General features: G+C 37.2%; 1 protein-coding gene across 2 annotated transcripts in view; it reads left to right on the top strand.

The window, feature by feature from the left end:
- Positions 1-16267, top strand: part of SYT1 (synaptotagmin 1) — a 127510-nt gene that overhangs the window by 66236 nt on the left and 45007 nt on the right. For both annotated transcript variants that reach the window (XM_027747797.2, XM_027747796.2), the window contains exon 6: positions 8942-9059. In XM_027747797.2, coding sequence (XP_027603598.1) covers positions 8942-9059 — 118 coding nt within the window. The remainder of the gene's footprint in view (positions 1-8941; positions 9060-16267) is intronic.

The raw sequence follows: 16267 nt of genomic DNA, 5'->3' as shown, positions 1-16267 counted from the left end.
AGAGATTAATGAAATTGTGTGGTACTGATTGCTATGATGACCTTTGATGAGCTGCCTTGTCCTCCTAAAGAATGTGCTAAGAAAGTTTGTCAAAGTGAAATAGTCAGAAGAAGTGGAGTAATTAAAGAGGGGTTTGCCACTATGTATTTATCCAAAAACTTGAATATATTTCAGTAGTTTCATAAAAATGTGAATGCTTAGTTTAAGAAGTGGATATGAGCCTGGTGAGTCAATAGATTTGAATATATAGCGCTAGTTCAAAGGACCTCATTCTTGAAGTGAGCAAAAATATTTAATGTGCTGAACTTAAGACATATAACACAAGGCATTGTACAAGGAGGCATATATTAGTTTCTTCATTTCAACCCAAGACAAAAATACTGAAATTATCTGAGAGAGTATTTTACATATTTCTGATTTCCCTCAAACTAGGGAGCACTAGAACAGGATTTTCTCTGAGCTTTTCTGAGGTTTTCAGCTTGCCTCTTTTCCAGCTTCATATCATTTACCCCATCTCATATTTTTAGGCAGTTTTGATGTTCTGGAAAAATCTCCAGTACAAAAATTAGTAGAATAGGACAACATGAGCAATGAAGATCAATGATACATAAAAGGACTTTAAATCCTGCCTGTGCTTGTAGCACAGAAGCAATGAATGGGAAAAAAAAAAAGATGACATTGACTTGAGTGAAATTATACATGAAGGAAAATCTTCTTCACCTTGATAAATTACAGGCAGAGAACTGTCTTATTATAAGTTTTCACCAATCAGTTGTTAACTTAGACCAAGTGTTTTAGTGTGTTGTTTTCCCATTAGCAAACACAGTTCCTTTTCATCTTGCTGTGCAGTCCCCTGGTTTGCAGCCCTTTCGGGTCACTGCTGTGGCTGCTGTACAGTGAAGATCCTTGTTTGTCTGTGTGGCTGAGTTGTTTTTGTGTGAAAATAAAGGCACAGGCTTCTTTTGGCACAAAATTGTGTTGCATGCTGCCCTGGAAGCTGGAGAGCATGATAAGAAGGTTCCTGTAAATGTAAAGGAATGCAATGCCTTAAAGAGGATAGATACTCAGATTCTTGCCTTGTTCAGGGAAACCCTTGAGCACATGGCAGGTCATCACATGGTCTGTTTGGCCTGCCTCTAACTAGGTTGAAAGTTTCCAGTTTTAAAACAATGATTTTACATACTGCCTCTTGGCTGGTGTGCAATTTTAGGAGATTTTGCAGGAGGCTGATGTATTTTGTGGGATTTGCGATTGAGGTCATGGAAGGAAGCTAAAGGTACTACTAGGGGTTATTATGGAAGAACTTTAAAGCTGAACTGGTGTTACAGCAAGCAGGAGATGAGAAAAAACAGGACATAAATCAACAGGAGCTGAGTGAACCAAGCTGTAGGAACACTGCAAAAAGAACCATTTATTTATAACATAGCTGGAATTAGTATGAGGTGCAAGGTCTTTATGTCTTAGTAGTTTGTTACAGTTTCAGGAAAGGGAAGAAGATGGCTGGCTGTGAAGATAATCCATAAATTCCACTGAATTCTTTGTAGTTCTTGCAGAACAAATAGAAATATATTGTATGGCTTCAGTAATGGAGGCACTGGTTTTGCCTGATAGTCTTTCCTTGGGGCTGTTGAATTTCAGCAGTATTTACCAGGAGCCATAGGTGATTACTTGTTCCATCATACTGATCATTCCCACCTACTTGTTTAAATCTGTTTGTTCTGTTTTTCATTAGTCAATAATTTATGGTCATCGTAGCAAGGACTCTGTTCATGCCAGTTTTTTAGCACAATATCACATCCAGCCCTACATCTTAAAAGTAAGAAATTGCTAATTGATTTGATTCTTAATTACAGTTCTCTGCTGTCTACTGATCCTGTATGCTGTAATTCCAATCCATAATCTAAAGCTCTGAATTCAGTCACTTCTGGAAACTAAAACACTCTTGATAGTAGATACTACATTAACTGAGCATTAAGATGCTCATACTTACTACCGGAGATGTTTTCAAGTCAAGCAAGGGTACTGTATTGTGGCTTCCTATACCCTATTGCAGGAGGACAGCAACTTTCTGTAGAGTGACGGCAGTGTATATATAATATTCTAATAATTATGGGAAAGCGTCATTATTTGACTTCTCACAATGTCTGATAAGCCAAAAAAAAATCTTTCAGATGTATTACATTTCCTTTCAATGTTGTACTCAGACTACTCACTAGAACACTAGCCTTATGACATCCTGTATTTAATAAGTTTTCCATGCTGTCAAAAGTAATAATATTAATGTGCCATTCAGTTAAATTAATTTTGTTTTGTGCACTGGCCTGCATAGATGTGAGTGACATTTAGAAATATGATCAGACAGGAGCTCAGGAGAAGCCAAGTGGCAATATAAAGGGAGATGCAATCACTAAAGCAGAGCAGCCAGCTGCAAGCATTTGGGAGTAGGCAAAGAGTTACAGGAAACCAGACTGTGATGTTCAGCCATGTATGGTTATTTTAATTCATTCCTCCCTTTCTCATTTATTTAAGAAATTAATTTTCTTCTTGTTTACTTAAGAACTTGATATGTTTGGTAGCATGGTCTTTTGTCTGGAAATCAAAGAGTATGTTTCTCTAATCTTTGATTTCAACTGCCTTTGGCCACAGCATTTCTCATTTTTCAAGAAGCAGCTGATTGTAATGCTTTTAAACTGATGACCGTGAAGTGTCATTTTCTACTACTAATAACAGTGTTTTCTCTTTTCATTTCCTCTGCTTTGTAGAAAGCAGTAATCGAAGTGCTTTCTCTAAACAGTTAAAAATGTTATGAGAGGACTAAAAGGAGGAAGCTGACAAAATCTAGCTCGTTAATTTTTTAATAACATTGGCTGGTTCAGATTATTGCCCACTTGCTTTCAAGTACAATTTACCATTTTGTTGGAGAATATTACGTAGTTATGGCAGTTTAAAGAAATGCAATCTATTACTTATATATATATATATTGCAATAAAAGGACAGAGATTTATCATGAATTTCTGTGTCAAGTAGTGCTTTTTGGAGGAGGACTGGGGGAGAAGAAAAAAAAGTAGATTTTTTTTGTTGTTCTTGTTCTAAAGAAAGATCTTGCTAGGTCTGTTCCCTATAAGAAAGGGTAAACAGTAGTGCTAGCATACAGAGGTTGTATCACAAAAGAGTCAGAGAGTAGGACTGTAGTAGGGAAATCTGTCAAAAGAAATATGCAAGTAAACCATTTTTTTGGGCTCTTCCTCACTCCTACTTTAAAGCATGACTGTATGTCTACAGTCTACAGATATCACCTCCCAATGCCTTTAAGAAATTCATTTCATTCGAAAGATTATTCCCTGTCTGCCCTAGAACTTCTCCCTTTAAAACTTGCTTCATGGACTTTTGCTTCCATTTCTGTTCTCTGTTCCCCTAGTGTCAGTCTCCTTTACATCTCTTCTTTAGTCTGTTTTCCCTGCTAGTCCCTTTTTTACAGGATCCAAAATGAGCTCTCTAGACCCTGCCTCAAGAACTCTCTGTTTCTTCCAAGGTCTCCTGCTGTAACCTATTTCACTTTGCTGCTTAATTTACTTGTTACATGGCTTGTAACCAAACAGTTTACATTATCAGGAGCTTCCTTTTATGGCCAATTTTGTGTATTTGAGGAGGGTATCATCTGTGAAGACACTACTGAAAGAAAAAGTAAAAGCAAATAGGAGAGACTTTTGATCACAGACATTCTGTACTTCTGTTTTGTAAGACAAATGGGTTATTCCCAAAATAAAGACTGATCCTTGAATAAGGAACCATGAAGTAGGACACTTGATTGTTCACATTTTCATAAGGTTTTAAAATATTTTCTTCAAAAGTGCAGTAGGTACAATCAGAAAGAGGGTTCTGCCTTCTCTCCAGAGGCTTTTAGCACTTATTTACTGCCAACATGGCTTCTGTATTCATTTTAGACAGTAAAGGATTGTCAGATTAATGGTTTAGTTGTTAAAGGCCTTAAGTTTATATTGACTGGACTTCTAGATAACATTTTGTGAGTCTGAAACAGCTACTTCTGCAATCAGCCTTTTGACTGAAAAGGTCAGGAGGTCTCTGCCTCTCCTATTTGGTGTCAATACTTTATCCCAAAAGTAGTGCCAAGACTTCGGGGTACAGTGATACTTGGCGTGTATACATAGTCATGTGATAGTCTCCAAAAGTGCTGTAATAATGGGCTGACACGTTAGCTTCAGCTTTTTTTTCTCTTTCCAGTTCTTCCTTATCTTTCCCTGCTATTTCTAGCCTGCTTCTGCAAACTGAGTTTTAAGAGCCTCTTAGTCCCTTCCCACTCCTTTGCCTAATTGTGGCAGAATCATCTTCATATTGTGGGCTCATCTGTGCCCTGATTTGCCAGCATAGAAGAAAAAGATTCTTTCTTTACTGATTATACCTATTGCAAGTTTGAAATTTTCTGCTTTCTTCTTTAACCATGTACGTATCAAAAATGCAATGCCTTTGAAGCTGGTACTGTTGAACAGCTGTGGTAGAAATAAAATATCAGTTTTAAAGAAAAAAAAAGGGAGCCCGACAAATCAGTATTTCCTTTTCCCAGTGTGTCCCCTATTTATTCTATGGGGTATGGGGGAGCAATACTTTCCTAATTGTAGATCCCAGCTATGTGTATGAGTTTCTAATTCTGCGCACTTGCTATCATGGCTTAATTGAAGTTGTGACCAGTCTATGTCACAATTTTATGTCACAATTACTGCATCCATGTGATTCTGTAATTAGTATTATTTTGGCCCTTTTTGAGGCTTAGTGTGTTCATACCTTACATGCCAAGAAAAGGAATTTATTGGATTTGAGATCTCCCTGTGCAGACAGAATGTGATGGCCTCAAAACTGTCTGAAGCCCGTCAGTGTGGGAATTGGGATTAGAGATTCTGTCATTACAGTTTACATGGGCTTCCTGAATTTAACTTATAACCCACCTTTATGCTGTCCCTGTTTTCTTTACAGGGTTTTAAAGCATTTTAGTTGCTGTGAAAACTATAGAGTGAACATTATCAGCTTCCATTGTAAATATTTATTAGCGTAAAATGGTATTATTTTGAGTCTTTGTCCATAAACCACATCATATTGTTTTTCTCTCAGGCTTGTGCAAATATTCACAATCAAAATCGGGTACTAAAGTTGGAAACCCCCTTCACTCTGTCTGTGTCCTTCCTATACTGATTGTTTTGGAGTCATAGATCCAATTAGGAAAAGCATATGGTACTGTGGCTTGTTTTTTTGGTATTGTTTTACCAAGAGAGCTGGTAGCATCAACTTTCTCATAATATCTTCCACAAAAATGTGGAGAATGTTTATATTAATAAGATAGATATCTCTGTTAGACATTCTGCAGTACAGATGAGAGTAATCTACATAATAGCATTTTTCTCTGTAACTCATTAGGAGAGTATACTGTCAAGGCAAAAATTACTACTGACAAATAGAAGAAACACTGAGCAGGTAGGAACCACTTAAGAATCATCTCTAAAAAGTCCAGGTTCTCAACAGGACTTCAAATAGCCTTTCCTAAGCTGAAGAAGTGTTAACAGCACTGTCTGTGTCATTTATGTTCTGCTCCATTGGATCCTCTTTAAATGTAATGAAGTTATGAAGTGCTTAGCTGGAGAGAATCTTTTGATTGGTGTTTAGGCATTATACATGAATAGGTTAATGTCTATGAACCTCCCAGCTGGAAGTTTCTAACATTAACTTACAGTTTCCATCAGAGATCAAGGTAATTTACTAATATAAATTATTTATATATAGGGCTGAAAGAAATTAATAATAACAATAAGGCACCTCCATGGGATAATCACCATACCAGCAGCACTCATCTGTAGCGTGTAGCCCTGCAGGGGTTTGTAATTATCTCCTGCAAACCACACCTCTAGTGATTGCTATTTGTTGCTTCATTGCAGTGCTGCCACTTGCAGTATTTCGCCTGACAAATACTTTTTAAATTAAAAAAATAAAAAAAAAAATGTGGCAGTCATGCAAAGAGAAAAGGTTACAAGTAAAAGAAGTATTGAGAACTGCAGTTAATACAGATTTTAATACCAACAAGAAAGGTACTAGAATTGATTCTGGAGGCACTTAATTAGGTGCCTGTGCTTTGTCTTCAGATTATTCACTGGAATGAGGCTATCATCTGCTGCCATTTCCCATGGTTTGCTGGTGATCTATGGAAAACTGGCTGTTTACATGAGGCTGGCTTTATCTCTGCGCTTCCTGCAGCTAAAATTCCATTAGAAGATACTAAAAAGGCATTAAACTCTCTCTTAAAATTACTCTTCTGTGTAGACAATTGCAGTATTTGCAGAGAAGCATAACATGATTACAGATGGAGAAAGGCTGGTGAGAGGTGATGGTCTCCGTGGCAATAACTGTGTGTAAAGTACCTTCTCCAGCCTCTGCTGAAGCCCTCACATCAGAAAAAATAATCCTAACATCATTTTATGCTACTAAACACAAACAAACAAAAACCAAAAAGAAAAATTTTAAAATTTCCACTCAAAGGAACAATTAGAAGCATGGTATCGATTTAAAAGGGAATACAAGTTCCCATGCTGCTACAACTAAAGCTCCACCTAGAGAATCTACCGGTAAGGACAGAACCCTTGAATATGGGGTGGTATGAGAGTACAAAGGCCTCCAAGATGGGGCGACTAAAATGAGCTTTCATATATACTGTGTTTCAGTCTCACTCAGAGCCCCATGAATCAACCAGGTGAATTTAAACCAAGACTACCATATAATAAAGCAGCGACCACAGAAAACACAGGGCAGCTGGTGAGCTGTGATCATGATAACACAAATCAATAAGCAATTGATTTCTTCCATTCTGAGCAACCTGCAAGTGATAGATCAACTTCACCAAATGTCAGGTGAACAGGAGTGTGTTTTGCTGTCACCGTGCCACTGCAAGCTGAGTTCAAGCCAGGCATGAACTATGCAGATTGCATGGCTGAAGTCTGTATTTTCATAATCTGAATCTGTGCTGGGATTTATGACAGTATATGAAGTCAGGGAGGAATACTAAATTATTCCGTAGCAGCGCAGTCCATGTTGTGAAATACAGGTTATTCTAGATATGAGCTAAAAATGTAAATTTTATGATATTTGTATCAGGTCTTTTGAGCAAGGCACTAATGTCATTCTAGCCCTTCTGGGCTAGATAGTGCTCCCCAGCTACCCACTTTACAACCTAAAGAGTCCTAATCTACTTACCTATTCCTTTTGCAGAAACTGTGTCATATCTTTGATCATTCCTTCTGGGTTTTTTTGTAATCTTTCCCAATTCTAATGTACCCTTTTTGAGGTGGGTAGGGCACTGTAAGTTTTCAAAATACTGGCACACATCCATTCTGACAGCGTTTTTATACAATAGAAATGTTTAACATCATGAGCCATTTTGTTGTGTCCTGTCTGAGCATTTTTTAACTACAGATAACTGTGTTTTTTCTGTATGTTTCCTCACCCCTGGTGATCACTGAGCTGATGTCTGGCAGGGAACTATCTATTGCAATCCCTGAGTTTCGGTCCCAACTTGTAATAATCAGTTTAGAGTCTGTCACTTTTTTTAAGTAAAGTCCTTTGCACATGGACTGTCTATTCCCTAGAAAATACCCACTACATCCATTGTGAGCCATTTGCTTTCCGTAGTGTCCTCCAGCTTTTTAGGTAAGATTCTGACTTTGCCTCTTTCCCCTTGGCTCTTTGAACCAGGTAAATTGCCATATTATTCTTGCATTTTTCGTACAGGGAAATGGTGCAAAAAATTACCTGGTGTCTAAACGAAAAGCTTTAATACACCCCCTGAAATTTCAACAAACAACCTTCAAATTTATTCTAGGGAAATACTGGAACCAAAGAGATGTAGTCATAGAAATGTATTTTATACTCCAGTGTCAGAATAAATTGTGAAAGTAGACATGCCATAAGAACTACTGCCTTTGAAAGAGAAACATTGCTGTCTGAAATTCTCTATTGGACTGTTCAGTGTAATCTAATCCTTCTTGTCTCAAAAGCAGCCTTGTTAGCCTCGTAGAGATACAGTTGGGCTTGAAGGGAAGGAGGAAAGCATCTTGGATCATGGTAGTGATAATTTCTAAGCAGAATTCTCCTCCTCTCCTCCCTCCCCCCCCTCTTTCTCATATCTGCAAGTTCATATCTCTTATTCTTCCTTTTGAAACAAAGTTCCTGTAATTCTGAATATACTTCAGCCTTTCTTTCTTTACCAGGACTGCTAGGAAGGTACTAAGCAATGAAAATACATAAAATAGTAAAAGGCTGGATTTGGCAGGATCCCAGAGGATAGACTGCAAAGCAAAACCAAATCCTTCCAGCCATTCCTTATGAAAGGAGGGATGTACTGTGTCCTTTTGTGGTCTATATCTGCCTTTTTTTCTTTTATAGCAGATAGGAGACAAGTATTTTTTTATACTGAATATTTTGTGCTTTGTGGTTTTTTATACTTTTTGCTTTTTTGACAAAGTGGGATGAGAGACCCATGTTACTGTTTCATGGGAAACAGCCTAGTAGTTGTGTTAGTTGATTTCCATTGAAAAACAACCTGGGGAAAACAAAACAATCCTGACTTGATTTAAAGAACAACAGTATTTGTGGAACCCTGATTGTCAGAGGTGAAATGCTGAGCAGTATTACTTACTTTGCAGCCAGCACCTAACTTCCTTTGTTTCCATACAGAATAGTTGCTACAACGGACTTGAGGTTATCAAGGATTTAATCTGGACAATCTGTGGTAGACATCTCAATATTGTTCATTTGATTGTTTTCTTTAACAGTATGAGCTGGAGATGTAATCCTGTTAATTTTCTATGGGGCTTTCAAAATTGCATTTTTAAAAGGTACAAAAAATGAATAAAATATTACATTGTGTCTTGTTTGCTTTCACAGCAAGAAAAGCTGGGTGATATCTGCTTCTCCCTCCGTTATGTGCCTACTGCTGGCAAACTGACTGTTGTCATTCTGGAGGCAAAGAACCTGAAGAAGATGGATGTCGGTGGACTATCAGGTATGTGTGTGAAAATCCGCTTGTAGATTTTGCAGGCTTGTAAAGGCAGAAAATGAACTAAGTTTCTATTGGAGATCTATCTATTGGTTAAGAAGGTAAGGACTCTTTTTCCCTGTCTGAAAAATGTGGTTTGTGTTTCCTTGAAAGTTAGGGCATGGTTGAGTATATCAGAAGTCATTCTAGCTTAAAAAGAAAAAGAAGATCAGAATACATTGCATTCCATTCCAAGACAAGGTCTGAAGAGTTAAATGATCAGATGACAGTGCAAGCTCTCTGTACTTTTCTTCTCTCCTGTTGCCTGGAGATAAATACGGACTATTCAGGCAAGAGAAAAAAATCTGACTACAATTCCTATTGTCTGTTTAATCTCACAAAATGTGAGCATTTCCCTGCAATGTTACTGATAATACATAATGGAGGAACTCGCCACAGGTCACCATGCTGACTGCTGGTTTAGGTGCTAGGAAAATTGTTTCTACATTTGAAGGGCTGTGTTGCCCTTGTTTCCATGCACTGAGTTAGGAGTGCACTGTATCTGCATGCACATCAGAAATCAAAATGACAGTCTTGCATGTGGGGTAGTCAGTGAGGCTGAAATATCCAACAGACTCAGTACCTACAAATAGTCCTCATATTCTTTCCGTGTGGTAAGGCTGTACACACTGTGAGCGACATGATGTTTGCCATCTATAAGGAACAGGGTGCAGTCAGCACAGGTGGCATCAGGGCTGTGTCCCAGGGACCTGGTGGACCTCTGTGCAGGTTTCTGTTCTCTGGTACATCTGGAATTTGGACACAAATTACTGTCTAAATTGCCAATTAATTGAGACCGAATTCAATAACAAAATGCTTTATAAGGTGAGGTCTTTCCCAGAAAATCTTACTTTGTGTACCCTCTGTTTAGAAGAAACAGTTTCTGCCCACCATTGAGAATGATGCTATTTCCAGTACAGTTCTAGAACTGAAAATTTTTACAGCTGCCACTAGTACACAGATGATGTAATTGCTGATTTCGATTTAGCAAGTGACAAGAAAAAAAGTGGTTTGCTTTTATTTTTCTTATAATCTTAGACCAAGGTAAGAGTTATATGCAAAATAAATGGAGAAATGGGAACTTACTAAAAGCAAGCCTGAAGGTTTTATTTACCATTTTTGACGAACCATAACTGGAGGACCTTCACAAAGTGAGGGAAAACAAAGTGTTTTATCAGTAACCAGTTATCTTCTTGTGTTACTTGCTTCTAAATTCATCCACTGCAGAGCAACAGATGTAAAGTAAAAGACATCCAAATGCTGTTGTAGTCATTACCTCAGTAGCTCTTGTCCAAAATGGACACTGGATTAGGACTCACCACTAATAGTTTCCTTAACACTCATTCTGAACAAATTGCAAATTAATGTTCTTAAGCACATTTACTTCCTAATGGTTTCCTAACGAAAGATTAGATTCTCATAATGACAAAGTGTGGGGGGTTTTGACTGAAGTATAGCTCTGAGAGCCAGAGCATCTATATTCTTTTCCAAACTTTGCAAGAAATGTGATGGATAATGGGTACTCAGCTTTCAAGAAACAAAAGAGAGGGACTGGGGAAGCACTAATGAACTGAAGAGTTTCTACAAACTTCAGATGAAAAATATAATGCATTGTGTTGGAAATAACTATGAGGAAATGAATGGGGCTTACTCTTCTCTACATGGTTCAGCCCCATTCATTTCCTCATAGTTATTTCCAATACAATGCATTATATGCATTCTACTGAATGCACAGAGAGGACATTTAAATATATTTCTAGGGAGTGACAGGTTTTGTTCTCCGTTTTAGGACCATGCCAAACTAGAAACATTGTGTTCTCTTGGAGACAAACAAACCCAATGGGATACCATGGTTGTAGCAGGAATTCAGAAGTCACTGACAGTGATAAATGGCAGTTAGTACAGTATTCCTGAGGCAGTAATTATAGATGAAATTATGTTGGTTTAAAGTAGATCCAGTATATTTCATTAGGGAATTTATCTTTTGAATAAATTATGCAGAAACAACTTTGGAAATCAAGCTGAGATTCTGTTGCCATTATTCACACTAAACGTGCTTTCTAAGTAGTAATGAAGGTGACAGGATTTCATCTCAATTAGCAAATGCTTTCCCACTAGTTTTGTTATTTTCTCTAGATAATAAAATGGCTTTTCATTTTGCAAAACTGAAAGTTTTGCACGGCGGTGGAGGTGGGAAAATGTTAACAATCAAATGTGATCTCAAACTGAATGTTACCTATATATTCCACAGCACTTAACTGTCACCAAGGGAAAGCCATTAGCAAGAGGTGGAAATCATGTAGTTGACAGAGATGGGGGAAAAAAATCTTAGACGTTTGTCAAAAATAGGCAAAAAATATCTTTCTGAGTTTGGAATATGTGTTTTTATTATTTTCTCCTACTTTTGAGAAGATGCTGGAAAAGCAGAAGGCAGATAAGGGCTCTGCTTTCTCTTGCTCCCAGCCTTTATGCCTCTCTGGGGAGTTTCCCTGCCTCACAGAGAGAAGGAGCAAAGCCCAGGCTCCTGCAGGAGGTCTGGCATACTGCTGCCAAGCATTCACAGCACAGTGGTGGACAACTTTGTGGTTTCCTTCTGGCTGCTTCTCTCTGCATCTTGAGAATTACTGTTGCTAGTAAATATCTGCTATACCTTTGCACCTCAATGATGTGGGAGGTTTTAGCATTTATGTTATCTTTAGTCCCAACAGAAAGAACCAGTCACTGAGGCTCCATAGTCGTCTGAACCTCTATTTAGAAATTTATTATATCCGTAATTGTGGTCAATTGGGCTTAAATACATGCTTGATTTTTTTAACATGTATATTTACGTTGTACAGATAGAGAGCCCCATTACAAAAGCATTACATTATCCAGAGCAAGAGAAAGATCAAAGTACCTTTCCTAGCATTTCTACAGGGTTTCTTCCTAGTCAGCATCTATACGATATTTAATGGTTACTGGAGCTGGGGGAAAAAAAAAAAAGACACCTCTATAAAAACTTTTATCACCATCATTTCAAACTTTTCCATAATTTTTATTAGCAGTCAAAAGCCAAGCATAAATTGCTGTGGAAACAGACAATAAAAGACAACAAACTAATCATCAAATTCATTACACTTCTTGTAACAAACCCATACCACCCATCTGAGCAAAATACTCCCAGGTCTTAAACTTAATTGCAACATCAGGCTGTGACTAGAGCAAGCCTTGGCTCAAACACTGGAACTATTTAGCCTGAGCTCATCAAGTCACCATGACAAGTGAAAATTATTACTTCTGGTGAGCATGGGCCTCTGGGAAGCAATTTTGCACATTCTAGAATGGCATTTTAATTATTTGAATTATATTTGAATGCATTTTTAATGAATCTGACATCTGGCAGGTGATAGGTAGGAATTTAAGCTATAAAGAGATTATTTTTATTTATCTGAATTTGGTGATCTTGGGTGGCTTTATAAGCATTGTTCACCCAAAATGTCTACAAGACCTAGAAGTTTAGGTCTTACAGGGAGCTTAGACTCCTAAGTTACTCTCTTAGTTTTATTTTGGTTTTTATTTCATTTATTTCATTTGCAGAATTGGAATATTTCAAAACCAGTTTGCAGTTTAATCTCTCCAAACAGGCCATAGAGACATAATCCAGCTAATTCATCAATGAGGGCACAATGCATCTTACCAATACCGTTCAGTTTGCAAAGGTTGTCTGTTAGTTTTGTGCTTTATTCAGGTTTACAATCCCTTCTGCTCCACAAAGACAGCACAACCTATCTGCAGCTCCCCTATGAGATATAAATTTAAATCAAAGTTACACTGATTTCAGATACAGATTTAAATGAATATAAAACTTCTATCTAAATTCATTTTAATCCTATTTTGTATTAACTTATTTTTCAAAGAAAAATTGATTGTTCAACCCTCAGCACATCTCACTGTTACCTAAATGTGGCCTGTGTGATAAATTTGGTGCTTCTTTTTATTACACAGGACAATTCCAAATATATATGTATACATTTGTGCAGGCAGTTCTGTAGGCTTCCATGTATTTAGTCATAGCCATTCAGTTTTGTTCCTAACATAAAAGAAAAACTTTCATTTCAACTTCCATCAACTTTCCCTGCTTTGATTAAACCAATCTTTGAAATAAACTACCTGAATAAATTGAAAAGCATTTTCCCTCTGAACCTTCAGAAGAGACTGAGGCTGGCTCTTGAACAGACTGTTATTATGGGTGTTTAGCCACTCAGGCCATTCAGCTTAAGTGCCTTTTTTGGTTTTGGTTTGTTTTTTTTAAGAACTTCAGTGGCTCTGTGTATTTCTGGTGAAAGCCTGGTTTGTATCAAGAAGTCATCTTTTAGTAGCTGACAATAAGTGTAAGCTTTAACACATCGTCTTTTCAGGATTAATTTCAGTATGGCTTATTCTTCTAAAAATATTTGAAAGCTACTTTGCTCTCTTTGTATTCTTTTAGTATGCTTCACTTTCAGTGAATCTGTTTACCAGGAATGTCTCCTAGAAGCAAGCAATATACGTCCCTCTTATTTCCTCCCCACTGCTGCCTCTCATCACTCCTCCCAATCAGACCTAGAGTTTCAATGGGGAGGAGATGCCCTAGCTGGCATGGGCTAAGGTATTGCCTTAGGAACTGTTTCCAGGTAACAGATATTACAGCAGACCCTAAATTGTACTATTTATTTCAAATTAATGCTTAGGAAGAACTACAAGAAGAGGATTGTCATTGGATCCATGTGCTTTTCCTTTTACAGAAAGCTGCAGATACAGTTGTGGAGAGAAAGCAGCCATAATCAGGCCCATTATGTGTGAAAGCTAATCTCAATATTTATGAGCTATAAATAGAAAACACACAGCACCTCTTTGTATCTGCCGAGCAAATACTGTAACTCAGAACCATCTCTGGGGACCAAATGGTACTCTAGCAGAAATACAGCTAGTTTTCTACAATTTTAAATATTGCATTCAAATTCAAAAGGCTTGGTTGGATGTCTTAGAAAAGAATTGAAAAAATAAAAATTATTTAGAGACCAGCTCTTTGAAGACAGAGTGAATGCTCATGAATTATGCAGTCAGAGCATTCACTTTAATAACTTCATTAAAACATAAGAAACCTTAAAAGCTGGCTAACACAAATGCAATATTACGGGAAGAGAAATACACCGTTAGTGCCATGGTCTTGCTGTAAGCCATATAGTAAGCATAACTCAGTGAGTATTAAGGGAAAAGAAAACAGCCATATTAAAAGACAAAAGTAAAAAAAAAACAAACACCACCACCACAATAGCTGCATTTGCGATTAGCCTAATCCTAAGGAATCCAACAGAAATCAGTACCAACAAATATTTTAAAATCTCTACTTATTGTGAGAATTTCTACATCATGTAATATCTCAATCTCTTTACTTCTGCGCTGGCAGAACTTCCAACAGTAGGTGGCTGCAGCAATACATCTCTCTAATGCTTGCAAAGTGGTCTCACACCATTGCAGTAAATTCACTGCAGGCTCCTACAGTGGTGAGGGCATCAATCACTAAATCTCCATCACTTAAAAATCTTTCTCTCCTGCCTGAAAGAACATCCTTGTTGGTGACATTTCCTTAAGACTGGGCAGTAAGTGGGGGGTCGTCTGAAATGGTCCTCTTTCAATAGATAAATAAGGTATTATGGAATATATTCCAGACAACAGTGTATTCATCATAGAAACCATGTTAAAGGATACATAGACTCTCATATTCCAGGACATTTTGGAAAGACTTATGAGGAAATTGTCAGGTAATTGTCCATTTTGTAGTGAGTACACAGTTTCCACTGAATCATATGCTACAGGCTATTGCACACAACATTTTGTATTAGATGAACCATCAAATTTGGTGATTCGTACAAGGAAAGAGAGTCAAATTGCTGGTTTTTTTCTCCTGTGCTTAAAATGAGGAAAAAGAGACCATGCCTGCTGATTGCCAGTTAAGTTGTACAAAACCTGTAGGCATTGCTCTGAGAAACCTTAGGACAATCACTGTGCTGAAAAAGTACCTTGGCTCAAGAGCTATATGAACAGCTTCTTGATTTGAGAAAGGAAAGGTTATTTCATGTGTACATCTCCTTAATTGTAGACATTGACCAAAGGTCCAGGTGGTCAGCACCCAGCTGGTTGGACTCTGTCTGCCAAGTCACCATTTTCTGTCATTTCTATTGATATCTCCCCACCTTCCCTTCCCCAAAACAAAGAGCAGAAAGAATTCTTATTCTTTTATTTGAATAGCCACATCTAATGAATTTTGCATGTGTTTTTATGGTTTTTTCTCCCTGATTAAATTATAGTAAGTTTTTATTAGATCATGCAGTCCCAAAGCAAATGTGAAAATGTGTGTGTTAACCATCTCATTTTCTTATAAGTAATTAATGCTTTAGGTTTTCAAGTTCCTCAAGAATTCCATAGCAATGTGAGTGGCTGTAAAATGGATGTAGAAATACTGTAGATAGTCTGGAGTCCTTAGGGAAATTAGTCAGTTCTCTTACAAGTAAGTTTAATTTATTTTTTTACTCTCTGAAAATCGCAGCCTATATCATTTTTTTAATGGCCTTGAAGAAAAAAAAAAGTGAATTCAAAAAGAAAATGTACTTTTTTCATCTCTATAAATACAGTTTAGATAAGTGCTTAAATGTGCACAGAAAGTAAGGAAAGTATAAATGAGGCTATTTCCTTTTCACGACTGTAAAATCACGCAGTTTTTAAGACAGCATGATAAGCATTTTATTACACTGTTAGTGCAGTTGAGGTTTGATGAAATTCGTGGGACTGTCTGAAGAAATAGAAACAATTTTAAAATCAATTTTTTACATTACTTTAAATCCCACATGCATCTTTTGTTTGTTTAATCCCATCTGGGTAGAAAGATAATTAGTTTTGGCTAAATCTTTATGTGGTTACTTGTTATAGACCTTCTGACTCTGTTTCCAGTGTGTAACTCCTTTTGTGCACGTCTCAGTGGAAAGAAGCATTTCAGAAATTAGACTCTTGATCCTGAATTATTCCTAAAAGGAGCAAGGGTTGTATGCTAAGAAGGGAACTGCACATTTCCTCTAGTACACTGTGCTGAAAATGTCTGTGACAACAAAAAAAGCACATACTTCAGCATAAGGAGACAGATAAGAAAACAGTTGTTT

The sequence above is a fragment of the Pipra filicauda genome, unplaced genomic scaffold (genome assembly GCF_003945595.2).
Source record: "Pipra filicauda isolate LSUMZ 115617 unplaced genomic scaffold, ASM394559v2 scaffold4_size7858003_pilon, whole genome shotgun sequence".
Lineage (NCBI taxonomy): Eukaryota > Metazoa > Chordata > Aves > Passeriformes > Pipridae > Pipra > Pipra filicauda.
The sequence above is the reverse complement of the archived record's forward strand: the minus strand, read 5'-3'. Positions and strand labels throughout refer to the sequence as shown.